Source organism: Scyliorhinus torazame, chromosome 8, assembly GCF_047496885.1.
Source record: "Scyliorhinus torazame isolate Kashiwa2021f chromosome 8, sScyTor2.1, whole genome shotgun sequence".
In the NCBI taxonomy this organism is placed as follows: Eukaryota; Metazoa; Chordata; class Chondrichthyes; order Carcharhiniformes; family Scyliorhinidae; genus Scyliorhinus; species Scyliorhinus torazame.
In genome coordinates, this window is record NC_092714.1 from 96016540 (window position 1) to 96041128 (window position 24589).

General features: G+C 44.4%; 1 protein-coding gene across 2 annotated transcripts in view; it reads left to right on the forward strand.

Moving 5' to 3' along the window:
- The window catches only part of pdk3a (pyruvate dehydrogenase kinase, isozyme 3a), a 91212-nt gene that overhangs the window by 6589 nt on the left and 60034 nt on the right, over positions 1-24589 (forward strand). For both annotated transcript variants that reach the window (XM_072513946.1, XM_072513947.1), the window contains exons 2-3: positions 4519-4660; positions 8955-9026. In XM_072513946.1, the coding sequence (XP_072370047.1) occupies positions 4519-4660; positions 8955-9026 (214 nt within the window). The remainder of the gene's footprint in view (positions 1-4518; positions 4661-8954; positions 9027-24589) is intronic.

Consider the following 24589-nt stretch of genomic DNA (forward strand, 5'->3'; position numbering starts at 1 on the left):
TTACAACACAGAAACAGGCTATTTGGCCTGACTGGCCTTTGTTTCATACAAGCTCCCTCCAACCTAACTTCACTTGAAAGGCCCCTGTTGATGTATTGATGTTGAGGAAATGTTTCCACTTGTGGAATAGTCCTAATCTAGGGATCGTATAACTTAGTTGAGAAAATCCTTTACTCAATGTGGAACTTGCTACTGCATGGAATAGTTATGGCAGATATCTTAGATGCATATAAGGGGAAGCTAGGTAAGTGCATGAAAAAGAAAAGGGCATGTTGATACTGAGATGCATTGAGCTGGATGGAAGCTCGTGTGGAGCATAGATATGCATAAATCTGTTGGGCTGAACGGCTGGTTTCTATGCTCTAAAATTCAAAAGCATCAATTTCTAGTCCGGATGAGATATTTGCTGTATACTTCCTATATGACAAATGATTTTTCCTTATAAATAAATATTCTTTTCACCGTGCCCATCCTCCTTCCCACCCTAAGCTATCGGGAAATCTCGTGATCCAAATTGTTGCTTTCTAGACTCTTAGCTGATCGATTAATAACCGATGACAGTACTTTGGATTTGCAGGCCAATAGTCATAAATTCCCGACAGCCCTGTAGATTGAGTGACTTTTAAATTCGTAATTGGTCAAAACTTTGGGAAGATACAATTCAAGTTGCTATCAACAAATATAATTTAAAATGATTTCAAATGTAATTGTGGCACCCTGTATATTAAAATCGCTTTAACGGATGTACTCTGATCACAAAATTATTCATTTAACTCATGTTTGTTCTTTAGTTGAATGAGTAAGTGGTTCTTTACAAATATTTGAAGTGTATTATGCCAGGGTGCTGGGATGAGACTATGCACCTGCAATTCACTGTAAGATAGGTCCAAATATCGGTTATTGTAAAAATGAAGAACTAATGAAAAATTAAAGGGGTAGTTGCTAACCTCTTTATCCCAGCAGTTTCCTTTTTGATGTGACATTCATTTGCAGTCTCTCTTTAAAAGCATCAATCCTGTGTGCCAAGTTTTCCTTCCACCACACCAAGCTCACTTTAAAATTTACTCTAATCTTTTCTGGTGTTCTAGCTCCTGACTGACTATTTCCTTTTCATCTTGCATCTTTAATCTTACCATAGTATTGTCATTTCTTCCAAGGTGCTTACCTACATTTAGCTGATCTGTCAAATCAATTCATTACTCAAAACACTCATAATTGGATCTAGCAATACCTTCATCAGTCCCCGCCTCAGTGGGCCCAATGACACAATACTTGAAGAAGGAGCATAGATGTTGGAAATTAGATTCCCTTTTTCTGTCCGAGTCAGTAAGTGGATAATTAAAGTCTCCCAGAATAATGCCTCTAACCTGGCAGCAAGTCTCCACTCTATTTCCTTCCCACTATTGATTAAACACCTACTTTTGTTGCAAACCCCTTTTATCCTTGACTGTACCTTTTCATTGTATACGTCAACAACATTATTCTTACCACAAATTCCAAGCCAGAACAGAAGGAATTGCCATTCATATTGCACCACATGTCCTTGGAACATTTCAAAAGTGCTACTTGCTAATGAAAATGAAATGAAATTAAAATTGCTTATTGTCACAAGTAGGCTTCAAATGAAGTTACTATGAAAAGCCCCTAGTCGCCACATTCCGGCGCCTGTTCGGGGAGGCTATTACGGGAATTGAACCGTGCTGCTGGCCTACCTGGGTCTGCTTTCAAAGCCAACGATTTAGCCCTGTGCTAAACAGCCCCCTAATGGATTAACTTGCAGTCAGGGTTACGTGGGTAAATACTTAAAAATTTTTTTTAAACAATTGACACATGGCAATGGTCAGTAAGCATTGTTAGAGTGGGGTTTGTTGATGGAAGGATGTTGGACTGGACACTTGGTATACCATGAGATCTTTCATGTTGCATGATTTGATGTTCTATTGATCGATAATATAGCATTTCCTGATGTGATTGTGGTCAAATGCTAGAAGAGTTTGAACCCAAAATTGAACAGCTCGAGCTGACCTAAATTAACCCGAGTGATCACAATACCATCTGTAGTTTAATGTTTTGCTGTAAAACCAGAATATTTGTTGTTCTGATTTAGTAGTCGTTGTAGAATGCTATTTGCAAGAATTTTAGAGAAAGAAATTTCCAATTTGTAACTATAAATTAAACTTCTTTCAAACAGTGGGGAAGGCCATGTCTATGGTAGAGCTTCTAACATAATCTGTGTTACACCTAAATGGGAAAATAATTTAGATGAATGCTGTACATGTCCCTTCTAGCATATAACCTGCTGGAATATTATAACAAATTGAAATTCATTACAAATTGTAACTTATTTCTGTGATACAATATTGATCAATACAACACAATATTACTTTTACATGGTAGAGGAAGGCAACAGTTCATTTAAAATATTGTGGGTGAGGTTTTCTTTGTGTCTTTTTTGCCTTGGGTGTGAATCCCATTATGGCCGCTAAACCTGATGAGAGCTATAATGGCATTTTCATCGGCGAGACCGTGGCCTGAGATTTGCACAAAGTTACATTGATTTAAGTATCATTAAACGGCTTTACACAGGGCAGGAAGGTTTGGGGTAATGTTCCTTGCTGGCGGCATGATGTCATACTGGTGTGAATGACTACTGGTTTCGGAAAACAAGACTCCGTTGTGATGACCACACCAGAGGGGCCTGGGGTCGAGGGTCAAGGCTGGGCAGTACACCCTGGCGAACGTGTGGCAGGGGTTGTGGAGAAGAAAGAGTGGCCTCTGGCCTCTGATACTTCCATTGTGTGTGTGTGGGGGGGGGGGGGGGGGGGGGGGGGGTCCTCCATGTCTGTGGGCAAGAGAGTTCGACTTTCTTGCTGATCAGGGCACCATCTGATGCCTGCAGCTCGGCTTGCTGGCTCTCGGACCTGCCCCACCCTGCCAGAGTAACGGGCAAACCGCACCCCCAATTTTGTATATGACAGTGTCAGAAGATCTGGACAGAAAACCTGGCTGTGTTTCTGGAGAGAAACACGTCAGTTTTCAGTTAGAACCTGACACGTTGCTATTTGTTTGGAAATCCCGCCCTATGCCTTTCAGCATTTATTGTAACTATCTCGTACAGACTATACAAAGTTATTACAAATCAATAACTTGGTTATTGTAATTGATTTTTTTAACAAAGCTGATTTTAAAAAAAAAAACAAAAAACAGTGCACAACACTTGCTGGATATGATCTTAGTTTGTTATATATATTGTACCTCAGTTGCTGTAAACAAACTTGCAGCAAAGCATTGACCTTCAGTACAAGGATATTTATAGTGTGATCAGATTGCAAATGTCATGTTGCTTCTCCAGAAATATGTACATGTATTCTGGATTACTGTTGTGAACGAAAGATGTAGCTACATTAATGCATTCAATCAGGGAAATTTTCAAAAAGGTTTGGCATCAAATTGGTCTTATACAGTACTTGATGGGGTTTCTAATGGCTCTGATCACAGAACAATTCTAGGCCAAAGGGTTAAACTTTGCTTTTGTGTATACTTCATACTTTCTGTTAAATTAACGATTATTTTCCTCAATGTGGAATTGTCATTTGGATTGGCTTGTTACTAGAGCAGCCTTTTTGAATTCCAATGACAGCCTTTAAAAGTTTAAAAAATGCCAACCTTTCTGATTCAGAGTTGCAAAACATAAAATCAGAAAGTGGTGGAAAAACTCAGGAGGCCTGGCAGCATCTGTGGAGAGAGAAACAGAGTTAATGTTCAGAGAACTTGAGTCCCGAAGGAACACTAACTCTTTCTCTAATTATTTTAGATCTCAACATCCACACCATTTTGCTTTTATACAATAACCTCACATTATTTCCAAATTTTTAACTTAAAATCACAACTAAATGAAATGTAATCAAGATGTTTGTGTGTATAATGTATTGAAATTGGGAAACAGTTATTTTCGCAATTTTAAGTAAAATCTTCTATGGTGCTATGGTGCTTCATGTTTCTGCTGTAAGTATTTATAACAATCTAATGTTTGAGTGCTGTTATATTTACACCACTCTAGCAGATTACCTGGTAATTTATTGCTGTTTGTGGGATCTTGCTGTGTGCAGGATGGCTGTTTTTTCTCTCACTAGCTTTGCAGTGGATGCCATGAGGGCATGAAAGCTGTTACATAAATGCAAGCTAATTTTTCACTGTTTGTTATTGAATTGATCCAATTAAAATAAACATCACTTAAGGTAATTGGCATTAGACACTTAACAAAAAGGAATTGGGTAATTTGGTTTTTACGTAAAAGCTGAGGATGGCAGCCTAGCCAGTCATACTGTTTTTGATCTCAGTTTTTGATTACGGAGTCAGGATTCAAAGGGGCTGAACACTCCTCAAATGCATTTTATTTCAACACTTTGCAATGGGTATGAGCCCATATGATTGTCCAGACCCTGCGCTAATTGTGTGGCTATTGAATACATTTTTGCAGTAATGTAGAATGTTTAATTCCTTTTTTTTTGCCCTCAGGCCTTGATAATGCATGTGAAAAGACATCTTTTATGTTCTTGCGAAAGGAGCTACCAGTTCGATTGGCTAATACAATGAGAGAAGTGAACTTGTTACCTGATAACCTGCTTAGCAGGCCGTCTGTGAGACTTGTCCAGAGCTGGTAAGTACATACCATATGTAAGAGATTAGCAGAGGAATGAAGTGGACTGTGTTTTCATAGAATCATAGAATCTACAGTCAACACCAATACAGAGAAATTTCTGTACATGGACTCTATTCAAAAATCTAATATTCGCTGTACTAAGATTAATGTGGTCATGGTGAAATTATACACCTGCAGTACAAGTTTTAATACAGTTTCTCATGATTTAGAAGCAATTGTGTGCTATTTTCATGAATAACAGCAGATGACTGATGTACCTAGTTATACTTTAAAATTAACATTGTTGAGAATTGATATTATATTTATCCTGTGTAATTTTTTGGCATGATTCTATGATCAATATTACCCTGTATAGAAGTAATCTATTTTTGGTGACATAATATAGCATGCAAGTTTCAAATTTTGCATATGAAATTGCCTAATATTGTTGAGGTTCACAAGCAGTAGTTAAATTGCTGCTCCTCGGGTCCTTTTCAAACTTATTTTGTCACATTAGGAACTGGCAGATACTAGGCTAATTATCAAAAAAGTCTCTGGGATATTCCTTTTACAGCAAATCCTAGTCTTAGAATGGCAATGGAAAGCGTGCTGTTTGTTTTATGCTGATCTTACAATTTGAAGTGAAACATACAGGACTTACTGATGAGGTTTTGCAGGTATTTGCTCTGCTCTCAACAAAAGTGGCATTTTAATTTTTTACTGGCAAAACCAAAATATTCTTGGCATCTTTCATACTCTGGGACATTTCATTGCATGAGAGGTAGAGATGTGCAATGTATGATTTTACATTGTGGTTATGTGTAATGCTTGTGGGCTTTTACTTCTGAATTTGTTTTTTGGAGTTAATGGGCGGGTTCTCCAGTTCCCCAGCACGTGTTTCTCGATGGTGCGTCATTTCCTATTGAAGCCACCCCCCCCCCCATGCCACTGAGAAACCCATGGGCAGGGATGTGCTGCTAGTGGGAAAAGGGAACTCCGAATCCAATGAGATGGTAGTGTAAGCAGACATTTTAAAATAACACTTTTCAAAAGGTTTATATGAATTTTGTGGTGGTCCTTCTCCAATGAAAAAGCAGGTCACATTATTAAAATAGAACCAACAGCTAAACACAGGAAGGGATTCCCTGCTCGCAATAAAAAACTGAGGATAGAGATGTGGGCACAGACTGTCTGCTTCAGCAAAATGATCCCTTACCCTGTGGTCTGAAGTTTTGAATGTGGAACGAGGAGGCACTTTTGAACTTGGTCTCAGGAATGCAACCAACCTGGTGTTGGGTGCAACCAAATATTGCAGGCAACAGGCCATTTATTTCAATATGCAAAGTGCTTATGCCAATTTAGGCATGGCCCCTGCATGCCTTTTTTTTTTTTTGCTGATACTAAAATGGCAGTTAGCAACTTCTGTTTCTTAATGAGCTGCAATTCCTTCTGCCACGTTGGAGGTTTAAAGGGTCTTTTGTTTCTGAAAACCAGGCACTGAGCTGTCAAATTTCTAGGTCAGGATTTTACAAAAGATCAACTTCTCATGTCTGACCAAAACCCAGTTGCTCGGTGTTGTTGTTGCTTGCTGAACTGCTTATGTAACAGAGTTCTATATGTGGAAATAGTTAAAGAAAGAACAGATTTGGTTGTACAGAAGCGATTCAAGGACATTTTGTAGGGAAGCGGAAGGCTCAAGTGCAGAAGGATGTTTTTTTTCTGTGACTGTCAACTAGGCCTATGTTCCCTGGAGTTTAAACAATACGAGAGGTGATCGAAGTACATATATAACATTTTACAAGGTAGATGCTGAGAAGATGTTTCCCTTAGCTGGAGAACCTAGAACATTGAGTCACCACCTCCTGAATAAGTGATCAGCCATGTCAAAGGTGAAACATTGCTTCACGTTTATCTTTATGCCAGAGAGCTGTAGGTGCACATTCGTGAGTACATTTAAGATACAGGTCAACAGTATTTAGTGAATCATGGAGTTATGGGAATAGTGCGGGAAGATTGAGTTGAGGTAGAATATCGACCATCTCATTGAATATGGAGCAGATTTGAATTATGAATAGCCTACTCCAACTCATAGTTCTTATGTTCCTATGTGGCTTGTGAATTACTCACAAATTAGAATCGCGATATAAAAATGCACATCCTATCAATCCATAACTCTTGCAGAAGGTGTTGAAGTGTAACCAACTTGAAGGTGGCGGTAATCCAATCTGTTGGGCACATTGAAGTAAATTGAAATAAAGTGTGCTGCTAATATTCTGAATTTTTTTTTTTGAGGTGGATCTTGGATGATTATGGGAGGTGTGCAACCCTTGTAAAAACAACCAAAGTAACCAAGCCACAGGATGAAATATGCTGTCATAGCTGCTAAGTTGTAGCCTCCATCTGGATGTCAAATAATTGGTCACCAAATGAAGCCAAATTGGTCACTTGCTGTAGCTGAGTTGCCAACAAAAGGACAAGGGAGGTTGGCAAACATTGTGGTGGTGTGACAAATGCAGGATTTAGGTATATTGGGTTATAAACATTTGGCAATTTAAGAGTTTAAAGCTGTGGGCTAGTGTGTGTTTGACTGCAGTAGTCACGTTTTTAAAAAATAATCTTGTTTTGCAAGACCAGAAAACTTTTGGAGTCAGAGGTGAAATTGATTCGAGCAATGTTTTCAGCCTGGGCAATGGAATGTTTTTTTGACTAGGAGGAGTCCTTAAGGAGTGGGGAGTCCCTAAGGAGTTAATGTGTTTTCAGCACAGCATGGAGAGAGAATTTGTTTTCAGCTTGAGTGATGATGTCATGACTGGGTGGATCTAAGGTATTCAGACATTTTGAGAAAGCTTTTTGAGTTGAGTTCCAATCTGGCTACCCGTTTGGACCACAAGTAAAGTATTTTGCTCACAGTAATTGTATTTAAAGCAGAGCAGATTTGTCTGAGGATAAGGGGAAAGCTGAAACAAACCAGTTGAACCAGCTTTTTGAAGACATCCAATCAGAGGTCTGCAGGGGTTCTAGCAGGAGCCATATCTGTTCTGGAAAGCAAGTATTACTCTGTGCGATTGGGATGTAGAATGGATTAAGAGACGTATGTCTTTTTTTCATGTTTAATTTGGAATAGCAATAGTAATTAAGGGCATTGTACTTGAGTAGTATTGTTAAAGGGGTAATTGTAAGCTGTTTTCGGGTGTGATGTTAAAGAGTTTAATATTGCGTTAATAATAACGTTTTGTTTTAAAATACCAAATCACTATTTCTTTGTGCGATCACTCCTGGAGTGAAGTATTCTGTCTTGGAAAATAAAACAAAATATTGGGGTGTTGTTCCAGTATCCTAGCCACTGTTGGGGCCTGGTCTGGGATCATAATTGTGGCAAATCATACACTTATGATTGTAGCCTTCAAAGAGTAGATGGTTCAGGTACAGAGCAGACACCTTTCAATGAGGGGAATTGTAAGTGCATCCAAAGTTAAACCTCTTTGGATAACAAGATATAGAGGTTAAAATGAAACTGAATACATGAAGCAACTGAACACATAAAAGTACAGTGGAGATCTGAAAGAGAGAATAAAAGGGAGAGAATAGATTTAACAGCTAACAAAAAAGGAAACCAAAAGTACTTCATAAGCACTTTAAAACTAAAGATAGGTGGTCAAAGGAAGAATGGGACAATTGACAAAAAAAATGATCACCTGTGGATGCAGAGTATGGCTCAAGTACAAGATGAGTAATAAGAACAAAGCACTGGAAATTATCAGCAGCTCAGTCCGCATCTGTGGAGAGAAACAGAATTAGTATTTCAGGTTGATGACCCTGCATCGGAATTTCTGCATCAGTAGTATTTTGCTTTCGTACTAAATGAGCACTTTACACCTGTCTTCACTAGAGAAGACGGTGCTGCCAATGTAACAGTAAAAGTGATGACAGTAGTGATGGTGGACAAGATAAAGATGTAATAAAGTTGGGAATATCATTTCAATAAACTTTAATGTAATTGGGTGGCTTGTTTGTGGTGTGTGTCCCTTGGCCCTGTCATCGCTCCCGTTGTCTATTACCCCCGTAGCCAGTTTTGGTGAGTTTCAATTTTGATCTTGACCTACATGGGGACAAATGCTACTAATCGTTCCATGGTGTTTGCCTTATTTTTGAGGTTAAGTGAACAAGTTCATTTTGCATGGATTTTCCTAATCAACATTACCCATAAAATGTTTTTGGTTAAATATTATGCCAGGTACATTGACATCATTGATCGTGAAATCGTTGATTATGGTGTGACTGACTACAACCTTTTTCTTTACTTCTTTCACAGGTATATGCAGAGTTTTCTAGAACTGCTCGAGTTTCAGAACAAAGGCCCTGAAGATCCTCCTGTTTTGGAGAAGTAAGAATCTGATTTGTTTCCCATTTTGATCAAAGCAGGACATGTCTAACAAACTAACTGGCTTCCATGCTGTCATTCCACTTGGTGGTTGTACATGACTCTGAAATCTGCAAGTTGACCGACCAGAAATGGTCCACTCCTTCCTACCCTTTTCCTGCTGATTGTGTTGAAACCCTAACTTTGTAAGTTCAATTATAAATGGATTGTATTTTATAAACTATATATTGAATTACTGCTGAAGGTTCCCTGAAGTGCTTCAAAATGGTAGAAACAAAACAAAAGATACAGGTGGGGGTGGGGGGGGGGATTTCTGGGCCCTTTCGCAGTGGGTGCAAATCCTGTTATGGCCACTACTCTAGCGAAAGGGTCATAACGGGATTTTGGCTGGAGAGATCACCGAATGAGATATAATCAGGTTCTCACACACCTGAATTTTCAAAAGAGGCTGTCTGTGCTCAAAACCTGGAAGTTGTTGAGAGGTTAAATATGGTACCCATCGCATTAAAGAGAATACTTTTACCTATGTCTCACAGATTTTGAACTTGGCATGCTGACAGACAGTTGTAAGGAACTTGTTAAAACCCTTGTCTGCTTTGTGTTTCTCTTTTAATATCTGTCCTCCTGGCTGGTTTTAAAATCACAGATTTTTGGTTTTGAACTGGAACCCCCCCCCCCCCCCCCCCCCCCCCCTGCTGCAAGCTGCTATGTGGACTGATCCGGCAGATCCCCTCTCATTTAGTATGCTCTGTGGCATAGCCGGGGATGTCATATTGATGGATTTGGCAAGCAGCCAATCAGCCCATTTGAAATTCGGGCCTTGGATCGATTCTCGTTTGCAATTGGTGTAGCTTTTCAGAAACCTCTGGAATAGGAGAAGCAAACCCCATTTTGTCAGTTCTGTGAAAGATCCAAGCATGAAGAAGCTTTAAGGCACTCTCTCTCAGCTTTCTCTCTGCCAGGCAATTTAAGAGGCTCCCAGCCAGGTAGGAAGGCACTCCTACATAAAAGACTGCAGGCAGTAGCCAGACCTGTGAAGGGTACTACTCTTTGAAAGGCTGGAAGCAGGTTCTCCCACCAGGTCTGTAACAGTCTAATCCTTTGTCTAAATGGTGTTGAGGAAAAGCCCAGTGTAAGGACTCTCTTCACGGTACAACGAGCATCTCTGCACAAAGATCAGACAAGCAGTTGAAATACAGAGTGGATGTAAAATATGCTGAAAACTCCATTAATATCTCAGGAAGACTGAGTCCATCTGGTGGTCACATGATAGAATTGCACAGACCTAAATTTCCTGTGTGAAGGCAATTCCCCAGAGGAAGACCTAGAGTCTGGGGGTTCTAATGGATGGTAGTCCTTAAAAGATCCAAACTCGCTGATGGTTTTCAACACCTCACATTCTGAAGAGATCACCACCCACAAGGACCTCAACTTCAGCAAGGAAGATCGCCACCTCCAGGCGAACCCTAACTACGACCCTCTCAAGGCGAACTTGATTTTCTCTAAGCCCAGGAAACCCGCTATGTCTGACAGCCAGGCTTCCGACTTGGGGGCTTTGAGTCCTTCCAAGCTAGAAGTATCCGTCTCCGGGCTACCAGGGAAGCAAAGGCCAAAACGTTGGCCTCTTTCTCCCCCTGGACTTCCGGGGCCTCTGAAGCCCCAAAAACCGCCACCTCTGGACTCATTGCCACCCTCGTGTTCAATACTCTAGACATGACGTCCTCGAACCCCTGCCAGTATCTCCTAAGTTTTGGACACGCCCAAAACATGTGGACATGATCTGCCGGTCCTCTCAGACACTTTACACACCTGTCCTCTACGCCGAAGAATCTGCTCATCCAGGACACTGTCATGTGGGCCCGGTGGATGACCTTAAATTGAATCAGGCCAAGCCTGGCACATGTTGCCGTCCCATTAACCCTGCTCAGCGCGTCTGCCCACAGGCCTTCCTCAATTTCCCCTCCCAACTCCTCCTCCCATTTATGCCTCAGCTTCTCGGTCTGCATCTCCTCCGCCCCCATGAGCTCCTTGTAAATATCTGTGACACTCTCTCTTTTCCCCCCCCCCCCCCCCCCCCCAATCCTCTAGACATTACCCTATCTTGGATCCCCCTTAGTGGCAAGAGTGGAAAAGATGTCACCTGCCTGCGCAAAAAGTCCCGCACCTGTATATACCGGAATTCACTCCCCCTCGTCAACCCAAACTTGGCCTCTAGCGCCCTGAAGCCATGGAAGCTCCCTTCCAAAAACAAATCTCCCATCCGCTCAATCCCCACCCTCCGCCATACCCGAAACCCCCCCATCCAACCTCCCCGGAGCAAACCGATGGTTTTCACATATCAGGGGCCAGACTGATGCTCCTGTTGCTCCCACGTGCCTCCTCCACTGTCTCCAGATCCAACCCTCTGAACCCCTCACCCTCGCCTCCAGGGCCTGATATAGCAGCCTGACCCAGCCGATGAAACCCACCCCAAATCCAAACCGTCCCAGCACCTCCCATAAGTAGTCCCACTCGACCCGGTCAAACGTCTTCTCCGAGTCCATAGCCACCACTACCTCCACCTCCTTTCCCTCTGGGGGCATCATGATGACACTGAGCAATCTTCGCCACCAGTTGCCTACCTTTAACGAACCTCCCTAATAACACTCGGCACACAATCCTCAATCTTAGTGGCCAAAAGCTTTGCCAGCAGTTTAGCATCCACGTTAAGGAGGGAGATCGGCCTATAAGACCCACACGACTCTGGGTTGCAGGCTACCATCAAGGAGATGGTAGCCTGCAACATCGTCTGGGGCAGCACCCCTCTGTCCCTTGCCTCATTTAAAAACCTTGACCAGCAGCGGTCCCAATATCCCGGAGAACTTTTTATAAAATTCTACCGAGTACCCATCCGGCCCCAGGGCTTCACCTGACTGCATGGCCTTTAAGCCCTCAAATATCTCCTCCGCTCTGATCGGGGCGCCCAGCCCTTCTACTAGCTCCCTACCCACTTTTGGGAATGTCAGGCTGTCTAAGAAGCGTCTCATCCCGTCCGGCCCGCGGGGGGCTCCGAGCTATAGAGTCTGCTATAAAAGTCCTTGAGAGCCCTGTTCACACACGCCGCATCCCCTACCAAGTTACCGCCTCCATCCACCACTTTACCTATTGCCCTAGCTGCCTCTCTCTCCATGTTCATATACCGCACCCCTCGCCTTTCCGAGCTGCTCCACTGCCTTACCCGTGGACACCAACCCAAACTCCGCCTGCAGCCTCCTCCGTTCCCTCAAGAGCTCTGCACTCGGGGTCCCTGCATACCTCCTGTCAATCTGCAGGATTTCCACTAACAGTCGGTCCATTTCTGCCCTGTCCGTCTTGTCTCTGTGAGCCCGGATTGAAATCAGCTCCCCTCTCACCACTGCCTTGAGCGCCTCCCACACCACTGGTGTTGAGACTTCCCCCGTATCGTTGACCTGAAGGTAGTTTTGTATACACTTCCTCACCCCCTCGCACACCCCTTCGTCTGCCAGCAGTCCCACATCCAGCCTCCACTGCGGGCGATGGAAGCTCTCTTCACACACCTGTAGCTCGACCCAATGCGGGGCATGGTCGGAAATAGTGATTGCTGAATACTGCGCATCCACCACCCCTGTCAGTAGATCCCTACTTAGTATAAAAAAATCGATCCGGGAGTAGACCATATGGACGTGTGGGGAAAAAAAAGAGAACTCCTTCCCTGTCGGCCTTCCAAACCTCCATGGATCAACGACCCCCCCCCCCCATCTGCTCCATGAACTCCCTCAGCTCTCTTCCCATTGCTGACACTCTGCCTGTTTTTGAGCTCGACCGGTCCAGGCCTGGATCAATAACTGTATTGAAGTCCCCTCCCATAACCAGCTAGTGGGAATCCAGGTCGGGTATCTTCCGCAGCACCCTCTTTATGAAATCCGCATCATCCCAGTTTGGCGCGTATATGTTGACCAGGACCAGCTTCCTCCCTTCCAGCTTACCGCTAACCACAACGTAGCGACCTCCCCCGTCCGAAACAATACTTCCCACCTCAAACTGCACCCGCTTGTTCACCAGAATCGCAACCCCCCTGGTCTTGGTATCTAGCCCTGAGTGGAATACCTGACTAAACCAGCTCTTCCTCAACCTAATCTGGTCCGCTACCTTCAGGTGCGTCTCCTGCAACATTATCACGTACGCCTTTAGAGCCCTAAGATGCGCGAACACCTTTGTCCTCTTCACCGGCCCATTTAGCCCTCTAACGTTCCACGTGACCAGCCTAGTTGGGGGGCACCGTGCACCCCCCCCCCCCCCCCCCCCCCCTTGCCGGTCAGCCACCCCCTTTCCTGGGCCTGCCCCTGCCGTGCCTCTGTAGCCCCGCCTCCTGGCAGCGCCCATCCCCGACCTCTTCTCCGCTTCTAAAATCAAATCCCTCCCTCGTCAGCCGAACAACCCTCCCCCAACCAACAACGCTCTGTAACCTAACCCCATCCCTAATCTGATTGTATACACCCCCCCACTGCGCTCCCGCAGACTAGCTCACCCAGCTAGCCTGGTGGCCCACGACTCCGGCGCCAGCATGTCTCCCACCTATTGTTGCCTACCTGCCCTCCCCCGCCCATCGAAACCATCGCCCTCATCAACCCAGCCCCGACAATCGCCCCCTTTAAGAAACAGGCGCCAACCAAAGTCAGTATAAAGAAAAACAAAGCCAAACTCTTGCCATATTACAGATCAAAGTAATACTACTCAAAATATTCCATAGTCAAAAATCCCCACCACCATCCCCCTCACAACACAGAAAACCCACCGAAATCGAATAATGTTTTAAACTACTTTCCCCTTCTTAAACAAAACACAATTATCGAAGAGAAAAGCCAAGAACGAAAACGAAAGAACGAGTAAATCAGTGCAAACCGCATTTAAAACGACCAGGAAAAACAGTTTCTCAAACTTAGAGCAGAATGTTCTCAGGTTGGCACCAGTCCTTTCCTCCTGGCGAACTCCATAGCGTCCTCGGGCAACTCAAAGTAATGATATTGGTCCTCTTGCGTAACCCAAAGTCGCGCCGGATACAACAGTCCGAACTTAACTTGCTTCTTGAACAGGATCGACTTGACTTGATTAAAGTCTGCCCTCCTCTTGGCCACCTCCATGCTTAAATCTTGGTACACCCGCAAAATGCTGTTGTCCCACTTACAGCTCCGCGTGCGCTTGGTCCACTGGAGAACGTGCTCCTTATCCAGGTACCTGTGGAACCTGACCACCATCGCCCGAGGGGGGGTCTCCCTGCCGCGGCTTCCTCGCCGGTGCTCTATTCACCCGATCCATCTCCAACGGTCAGGGAAAAGCCCCATCTCTCAGCAGCTTCTGGAGCATGTTCGCCACAAACTTCCCGGAATCAGCCCCCTCCGTGAGGCCAACAATCCTTAGGTTCTGCCTACGGGACCTGTCCTCCAAATCCCCTACCTGTTCCAGCAGCCTTTTTTGCCTGTCCCTCCGTATCCCCACCTCCATCTCCACTGCTGTCTGGTGTTCCTCCTGTTCAGCTAGCGCCTTCTCCAGTTTCTGGATCGTCCGGTCCTGGGCATCTAGCCTCCGCTCCATCCTCTCCACCGTATCCTTAATCGGGTCCAAACATTCCCGTTTCGGTCTGGCAAAGTCTTCCTGGATGACCTGCATCAGCTCCTCCGTTGATGGTTGGGCCAAGGCCCCAGGGGTCTGGACACCGGCCATCTTGTCCGCTGCTGCAGCCAACACCCAGCTCGAGCTGTCTTTTTGTTTCTTCCCTTTCGATCCCTTCGGGCTCTCTGTTCCATAAACCAATATGTACCACAGACACTTGTTCACTGTCTCTTCAAGTCCAGCGCTCAAAAACGCAAAAGAAGTCGGGGGGGGGGGGGGGGGGGGGGGAGAAAGGTCCGAATGTCTAGCCAGAGCGGGACCCACCACATGTGCAACCTCCACCCTCATAGTCGCCACCGGAAGCCGTAGTAACACAGTTGAAAGGGTTTAAAAGCTGCAAATGGGAAGACCAGCCAAACGTCCCCCATCCCAGGAAAGACCGCCGACCTGAGCGCCTCCAAGCACCCTCTTGGTACTCAGGAGGCGATTGTAAGGGATGGTACTCACCCCCTTGCCATCCCTCGAGTGCAAGCTGCCAGCTTGGCACTGCCAACGGCGGTGACTGAAGTTAAATCTGTGGCGGGGGGGGGGAAGGGAGTGGGTGCTGACGTGGATGATAGGGAGGGGTGCTAACTTGGTTTGGAGGACTATAGCAGCTAACTTGGTGGAGGGGCTAGAGCAGCATTCTGAGATCAGGGTGTCCTCCAGGAGCAAGACCTGTCGGCGAGATTATATCCCACCCCCTCGGGTCCAACAAAAAACCCAGAATGCCATTGGATAACACTGAATACCCAGTTGAGGGTAAACATTTTCTAAGTGCCCTGCCATATCATCTTAAATCATAACTTCTAACATTTTCCCTATGGCAGTTGTTAAGCTAACTGGCCTGTAGTTTCCTGCTTTATGTCTCCCTCCCTTTTTGAATAAACCAGTTATATTTGCTTTTTTCAATCAAATGGAACCTACCACAAATCTTGGGAATTTTGGAAAATTATCACCAATGCATCAACTATCTCACTCGCCACTTTTTAAGACTATAGGATGAAGTCCATCAGGGCATACAGACTTGTCAGCTTGCAGCTGCAACAGCTTGCTTAGTACCACTTTCCTGGTAATTGTAATTTTCCTGAGTTCCTCCCACCCTGCTATTTCTGGGATGTCACTTGTTCGTTTTATAGTGAAGAACAATGCAATATCTGTTTACTTCATCTGCCATCTCCTTATCTTACATTATTAATTCGCCAGACTCACTTTCTATATGACCATCACTCACTTTGTTAACTCATTAAAAAATATCTATAAAATGCATACCATCCGTCTTCATATTTGTAGCTACCAAAGGACGTCTTCACAATGAGGTAATTAATTAATAATCTTTGTTGTCACAAATAGGCTTACATTAACACTGCAATGAAGTTACTGTGAAAAGCCCCTAGTCGCCACGTTCCAGCGCCTGTTTGGGTACACTGAGGGAGAATTCAGAATGTCCAAATTACCTTATAGCACGTCTTTCGGGACTAGTGGGAGGAAGCCGGAGCACCCGGAGGAAACCCACGCAGACACTGGGAGAACGTGCAGACTCTGCACAGACAGTGACCCAAGCCGGGAATTGAACCTGGGACCCTGGTGCTGTGAAGCCGCAGTGCTAACCACTGTGCTACCGTGCTGCCCCTAATCCTATTTCATTGCACAATACCAGGTTTCATATAGCCTGCTTTCTGATACCAAAATGTGGTGTTCAAAGAAACTATTCCGAAAACATTCTAGGACTTCCTCATCTAGGTTACCTTTGTCTATTTGATTTTTGCAGTCTATATGCAGATTAAAATCCCCCATGAATATCACTGTACCTTTCTCACAAGCTTAGCTCCCATTATTTCTTCCTTTCTACTGTCATACTGTATAATTACTGCTAGGAGGCCAATACACCACTCCCACAAGCGACTTTATCATTTATAATCTCTTCCCAAACTGTTTCTACGTTTTGATTTGAACGATTCATCATTTGAACATTTTTGTAACCTCTGGCCTTACCACCTCTTTTTGTTATCCCTGCAGTCTCTGTCCCTTCCTGTCATGGTATGTTTATCACTTCTACATTAATACCTCTCTCGGTTGTCTTTTCTCTACTCTTTGATTTATTACATCTTCAAAAATTTGATCCCTTGCCCCCACTATTTAGTTTAAAAGCCTCTCTACTTCACCAGTTATGCAGCTTATTGCAGAGAACAGAATCAATCCTCCTTACTATACTGTCCCCTGCTATCACTATGATCCTGTTTGCTCCCCCCCCACTTGAATGGTTTCCTGTAACATGGTGCCATAGTCAGTTTGCTTATCCATCCTTTGGTTCGCACACGTCCAAACAAGCTGAGAGAATCTGAAACCTATTGGACAATTGCAGAAGCTTACACTCGTGCACCCGTGCCTTTTGGGTCCCCTTACCTGCCTCATTCGCAGTCGCACCCTCCAGTCCCTGACCACTAACCAAATCAGCAGACCTTATCCAAAGTGGAGTGACTGTCCTAGTACAAAGTGTCCAGGTAACTCTTTTCTCTCTTCCACCCACCACCACCACCACCACCTCCACCTGATGTGTCCGTGTCTGCAGCTCAGCCTCCATCTCAATGATTCTGAGCCGTAGCTCCTCGAGTAACAAACATTTACACTGCAGACATGTTTGTCCTGGATCACACCGGCATCAAGTAGCTCCCAAATGCTGCACTCTTGACAAACCACCTGTCCTGCCATCCTTAATGTGTTTTAATTAATTACATAATTATATTACTCACTTATTTAAGTTCCGTTTTTAGAATTTCATTTTACCACCAGTTTGGATACTATTTGAAAATTTGACTGGAACAGACCTTAACCACTTACCAGATACTCTCCAAATAGCTAGCTCGTTTCCCTGTAGTAGAGTAAGAAACAATTCTAGACTCTCAGATATGTGCTCAGTTCCTCAGCTGCGCTTGTTTGCAGAAAATGTGAAGTGGTCAGTTTTGTTCAGAAGAGTGAGAAAAGTCGATATAATGTAATGATACAAAGATAAAGACCTACAGGTGTATGTACACAAATGTTTGAAGGCAGGAGGACACGTTGACGAGGCTGCTTTAAAAAAAATATATATATATTGTATTCTTGGCATTATTACTAGAGGTACAGAGTACATATACAGCAGAGCAGCTGCTATTTTGTTCAAACTAGACCTTTTTGGTACTTACAATCCGCAAGGGTCTTCTCTTAGTCCATTTACTTCATTTCAGCCTTTCAGCATGTCTTTCTACTCCTTTTTCTCTTCCTCATCTTGTTTCCCTTGGAAAGCTTCAAAGCTATTTGCCTCAAACATTTCTGGTGTGTACGAGTCCTATATTATACCTTTCGCTGAGCAAACAAATGTCACCTTTTCCCAATTAGATTTATTATTACTATCTTGTATTTAAAGGCTCTGATTTTGGATTCTCCCACAAGTGAAACATTTTTTCCACATCTGTCGAACCTATTAATGATTTTAAGGGCCTTTATCAGGTAACCTGTAACTTTTACAACAGCCCAATCTGTTCAATCTATTCCGATAGCAGGAATCCAACCATTTTGGGACCACTCTTGAAGATATTTTTTGCATTTTCCCCATTGTTTCTATGCCCATTTTATAGTATGACGAGAGCTATACAGCCTGACCAAAGTTCCAGGCAAGTGTAACATCACTACTCTTGAATTCTACACTCCTAGAAATAAATCCCTGTGTTCATTACGTTGCTAAACTGTGATGCTGCTTTTATTGATTTGTTTACCTGCATCCCTAATTCCCTTTGCTTTTGTACCTGAGTCAGTTCTTTATTTTCTAAGGTTCCTATTTCTGCTGCCAAAATGCATCATCTCACAATTATTTATGTTGATGTTAGTTTTCCACTCAACTGTTCAGTCTGCAAGTTGTCAAATTGTATTATGTTTCACTATTACTCAATGTTAATTATACCTCCACTTTGATGTCCTGAGCAAATTTAGTCTGCAGTTGGAGTCTTAAGTCCAATTCTGGACACCATATTTTAAGAATGGTGTCCAAGCCTTAGAAGGTGGAGAAGAGAATTGGGTGGAGAAGAGAATTACTAGAATGAATCCAGGGATGAGGAATGTCAACTGTGTGCAGAAATGAGAGAAGCTGGGGCTGTTCCCTTTAGAGTAGAGAAGGTCAAGAGTAGATTTGATAGAGGTGTTGCCAATAATGTTGGTGAACCACAAGCCTTCCCTTATATCGATCAAATGACCACACAACCAGTTAGTTAGTTCAAAAGATGGTTTATTTACATACACAAGAGTTATCTCGATATGCAAACACAATATCTACTAAGAGTTAAACTACACCTACCAGCTACAATAACCTATACTTAACTTCAGGGCGACTAGCACTTGCAAATGGATAAGGCCTTTATCTGGATTTCACTTGGCTGGTTCGAAGAAGGTGGCTCTGTCTCTGCTGGGCTGATCCGTCAGGTAGCGATCGTTGGTCTTGAACTTGGCTGGCTGTTCCTGCCAAGATTGGGTTGGCACAGGCCGGATCCAAAAGAGACAGAACACATGGCCGTGTCCTCTTTTATCGCTCTGGGATTTCACGCTCTTTGGGGCGGTCCTTAACCTTGGACCCAATTGTTCGACAGGACTCTGATCACTCTCTTCGATTTCGGCCAATAAAGGGGCGGGTGCCTTGGTAGTTGGGCCGGTCCTTAGTGGTCATTGACCTTGGCAGCTGTGCTTTCTGAGCAAGGGAGTGGCGCCGATCAATCTGTGGCTGTACTGGTTGCTTGATTGGAGTCCTATTGTCCTGGGAAAATGGGCCATTGAAATGTAAATGAGCGGGGGTTTCGGTCAGGTCTGGTTACCTGTGTTTTAGATACGCATAGGCTGTGTATCTGTCTGAGTCCTGGGCTGGCCATAATTCCCATGGTCCTTTGCAGGTGGCCATCTTAGATGTCTACATCCCGTCCTCTTGATCCTGAACACAAAGCGTGGTGGATCACACTATTGATCCCTGTTCCTCCTTGGTGCATGGGTCACCCTTGGTCAAGGCAAGGTTCCACACTACTCTATCTTATGATTTGGGACATTCACCTAATATTCCATAATACATTCATAAATTAATTCATCTCTAACCGTTACTATAAAACATTGAATTTATCTGCACAGTTGATCTCTAGCTAACGCTATCTAAGCTACTCTCATGCCGCTGGTGAATATCAAAGAACTTGTATACAGTAAAAAATTTAAAACAGCAGCATCACATTTCTACTTAATCCTAATAAAGTTAAAGAGGTACATGGTTTATTTTTAGCAGCGATTGTTACATGAGTTCAATTTTGTTGAATTCCAAAGAAGGGGGCTCGGACTGTATATATCGGGGAGCGGGAGGCTTTTGATCGCCATTTACGGAGTCAAAGTGTCTGAATGACACTGTAGATTATTGCAATTACTAGAAGGGTCTCTACGATGTATGAAAGGGGGTTCCATGTGGCAATGTTTTCGCACCAGGTGGGGGTTTCGATGTCTGTCTATGTGTGGTGTAGTGTCCGGGCTGGTTGTGGCCTGGTGTGTGGTAGTGTTCGAGGCTGGTGTAGTGTTTGTTACAAAAGTCCGTTGCATGCGCAGTTGCAGAAGTCCAGCGATGATCCAAATGCATGTCAGCAGTCCTTGCTTCATCCTGTGTCTTCTGTTTTCCGTGTAATCCTGGAGCTGCAAGCATAGTATCTGTTATTTTCTTTGGTTAATATCTCATTTTATTAGTCTTTCTCTCTCTACTCCAATTACCCGTTATACACTGGGTTAAATAGCTGGCTTTTAAAGCAGACCAAGGCAGGCCAGCAGCATGGTTCAATTCCCGTACCAGCCTCCCCGAACAGGTGCTGGAATATGGCGATTAGGGGCTTTTCACAGTAACTTCATTTGAAGAACACCCGTGGTGTTCTCTTTCATATCTGGGGGCTAGTCTAGCTGGTGGTGGGGGGTCTCCTGCAATCTTGGGCGAAGTGTCCTGACTGTCCACAGTTGTAACATGACCCCCGGGGCACGTAAGGTGGAGCAGGCTCTCTGGTGTATTGCTCCCTTGGGTATGGTTCCCTGGGATATTGGACTTCTCCTCTACCCTCATTTATCCATGCGGGTCCCTGGCTAGCCCTAACTGGGTGCATGTTTGCTTCTATCTCGTCCTGATCTGTCTGTCGGTGTAGGATTTGTTCCCAAGCTCTAGAAAGTTGTTTCAATATCCAAACCTCATTGTGTGTGTGGTCTGCGGGGTCGTAATTTACACAAGCCTTTTGACCTGCGCCTGTGGCATGCGAGACTAAGGTGCGGGTCCATTTAGTGGTGTCCTCTTCATTTAGGTGTGCGCGGTTCAATTGTCCATAGACTGCCCTGAAATGAATCCATAGACGACCAGCAAATGCGGTCGGATGTTCTCCCTCCTTTTGCCTGCAGTGATTTAAACCCTCGACTGGATCTCCTTTGTTTTACCCGAAGGCATCTAATATGGCTGTTTTCATTTCCTGTAGGGTTCCTCCTGCTACATTTTGGGGTACTGGCAAAGCTGACCTAACGCATTGGCTAAGGCTCATAACTATTTGCTTTACTCTCTCTCATCTAGGCCGTACATAACCTTATGTTGGCGCACCTCCTCAAAGAAGCTGTGCAGGTCTGCGGTGGGCTGGAATGGACTAATTTTCGAGCAAGCTTCTCTTAATTGGGTCGTGGGGTGGTGTAAACAATATCAGGCTCATCCTGATCCGATGACTTGCGTTGTGTGGTGACCGGATTCATGGGGGTCGAATTGTGAGTGAGGGTATGTGCTGCCTGTGCAGTCGGTGGTGCGGGTGCTTTTCTTTTTGGGGCGTGAGGGGTTCGATTTTGATTTACCGTGTCCTCTACGTATCTTTGGGCGCTTTTGTTTAACTCGTGCCAATCGGGAACATCTTCCTCATCTAAATCCTGCCCGAAAGTGTACATGAAGCCATTCTGTACTGAGAGTAACGACTGTAACTTTTCTATCTTCTGTCGGCATTTAGCATGGTCAACGGTACTCTGCCTCTGTTCCTTAGTGGAGCGCTCTCAAAGCTGCTTTTAAATTTGCGCATTTGCTAGTTAGCTGGGCGACCCGTTCTGTTTCTTCTCTTACCAGGACTGCACGCTGTGTATCTTGGTAGGCTTTATCGTACTGGGTCTGGAAACTACTAAGGTGAACTAGACACGATTGATGTGCGCGTTTTACATCGGCCATTTCCTTCTCCTTAGCTGCTAACTGTTCCCGGAGTTGCTCAATTATCTTCTCGTTTTCGTGACTGTTTCCCTCGTTCTTTTCCTTCTCAATTAACTGCCTACGGAGCATCTTCACGACCTCCTCTGTGCCTCGCAACTGTGCCAAACAGGACACCATTGCCATCGGCTTTCTGACTTTCCCTACATTTTTCTTGTGGACCTCGCTTAGGTTCTCCCACCAGGTTTACCCTATCTTTCCTGGACCTGACTCATCATTAGCACAAAAATTCGACCAAAGGGGCCATTCTTTCCCCTTTAAGTATTTCCTTAACTCTTCCTCCCATATGGGGCATTGCTCTGCTCTGTTGGCCGCTGCGACCTCGGGTTCCTGTGGATTCATCAATCTTTCCATTGATTTAGCGGCCATTACTTCGCTTATCTCTTTCTCTACTTTTAATTTGGCACAGGGGTATAAGGCGGCGATTTGAACAGCGGTATGGCTTCAGCTATTTTCCGGCTCACAATCCCTCGATAGTTGTACACATTCTAACGAGTTTACCTTACTCTTCCTGTTAGGTACGCATGCGGGTTCGTACACACTTCCGAAATTCGGTTATTTGGTCGATATGGGACTTGCATTTGTGGATCTTTCTCTTTCTAGCAATTGGATTCAAAGTTTGTGGGTTCTCTCAGAGTGACAAAGTCACATCTAATCGAGTCCCATCAGAGTTCGCCAATAATGTTGGTGAACCACGAGCCTTCCTTTATTTTGATCAAATGACCACACAACCAGTTAGTTAGTTCAAAAGATGGTTTATTTACATACACAAGAGTTATCTCGACATGCAAACACAATATCTACTAAGAGTTAAACTACACCTATCAGCTACAGTAACCTATACTTAACTTCAGGGCGACCGGCACTGTGCAAATGGATAAGGCCTTGATCTGGATTTCACTTGGCTGGTTCGAAGAAGGTGGCCCTGTCTCTGCTGGGCTCATCCGTCAGGTATCGATTGTTGGTCTTGAACTTGGCTGGCTGTTCCTGCTACGATTGGGTTGGCACAGGCCAGATCCAAAAGAGACAGAACACATGGCCGTGTCCTCTTTTATCCCTCTGGGATTTTGCGCTCTTTGGGACGGTCCTTAACCTTGGACCCAATAGTTCGACAGGGCTCTGATCACTCTCTTTGATTTCGGCCAATAAAGGGGCGGGTGCCTTGGTAGCTGGGAGGGTCCTTCGCGGTCATTGACCTTGGCAGTTGTGCTTTCTGAGTAAGGGAGTGGCGCCGATCAGTCTGTGGCTGTACCGGTTGCTTGATTGGAGTCCTATTGTCCTGGGAAAATGGGCCATTGAAATGTAAACGAGCGGGGGTTTCGGTCAGGTCTGGTTACCTGTGTTTTAGATACACATGGGCTGTGTATCTGTCTGAGTCCTGCGTTGGCCATAATTCCCATGGTCCTTTGCAGGTGGCCATCTTAGATGGCTACATTGGTATCCAAGATCATGTGGTGTTTTGGTAGACTAAATAAGAAGGGTCAGTAACCAGAGGGCACAGATTTAAGATGATTGGTTAAAACAAAAATAGAGGCAACATGGGGGAACTTTTCTTCTTTTACACAGTGAGTTGTGATCTGGAATGCACTGTTTGAAAAGGTGATTGAAGCCAATTCAACAGTACCTTCCCAAGTGCAATTGGATAAATGCCTAAAGGGAAAAGCATATTGCAGGGCTATCTGGAAAGAGCAGAGGAGTGGAATTAATTTGATAGGTTTACTGAAGAGCCAGGCACAGCGACGAGGATGGGCCTAACGTCTTTGAGTGCTGTGTCATTCTCTCATTCAGTAGCATTTGTGCAGGGGGCTTACAGTTAATATACATGTATTCCAGTTTATTGAATATACCATATACTCACATTTGATTTTAAGATTCCATGATTTTCCTGATGTCAGCAGGCAGGAGAATAAATACTGCTTCATTATTTGAGACTTGCTGAGCATTGTGCACTCGTGAACGTCGCTATTTCTGATGGCAGGAAGGCCATTTTGAGAAGCAGCTGAAAATAGTTGGTCTTTCAACACTACCCTAAGGAGGTCCTGGTGCTGAGAGGATTGACTTCCAACAATCACAACCATTGTGTTTAGTATGACTCCAACCAGTGGAGAATTTTTCCCTTGATTCCCAACTTTGCCAGGGCTATTAGATACTATTCTGGTCAAATGCTGCCTTGATGTCGAGGGCAGTCACACGCGCCTCGCCCATCATCTATTTTGTCCCTGGTTTGGGCCAAGACACGAATAAGACCTGAAGCCATGTAGCCCTGGTGGAACCAAAATAGAACATCAATCAGGTTATTACTTAGTAAGTGCTCCATGATAGCACTGTCAACGATGCTTCCCATCACTTTGCTGATGATCTAGAATGAACTGGTAGGGAAATAATTCATCAATGACATTCACTCCACTATAAGGGCAGAAGTGGGGATATTTGCCAATGATTGCATGCTGTTCAGTTCCATTTGCAACTACTCTGATGACTAAACAGGGCAGGATTTTCTGGTCCCACCTATCCAGCGGCAGGATCGTCCAGTTCTGTCAAGTCAATGGCCTTTTAGCTGGACGGCCAAATCGCCCGTGGCGGGTCCCATCGCGGTGGGGCTGGAACATCCCTGTCACTGTCTGTGCTTGTACTCAGCAGGGCTGGAAAATCCAGG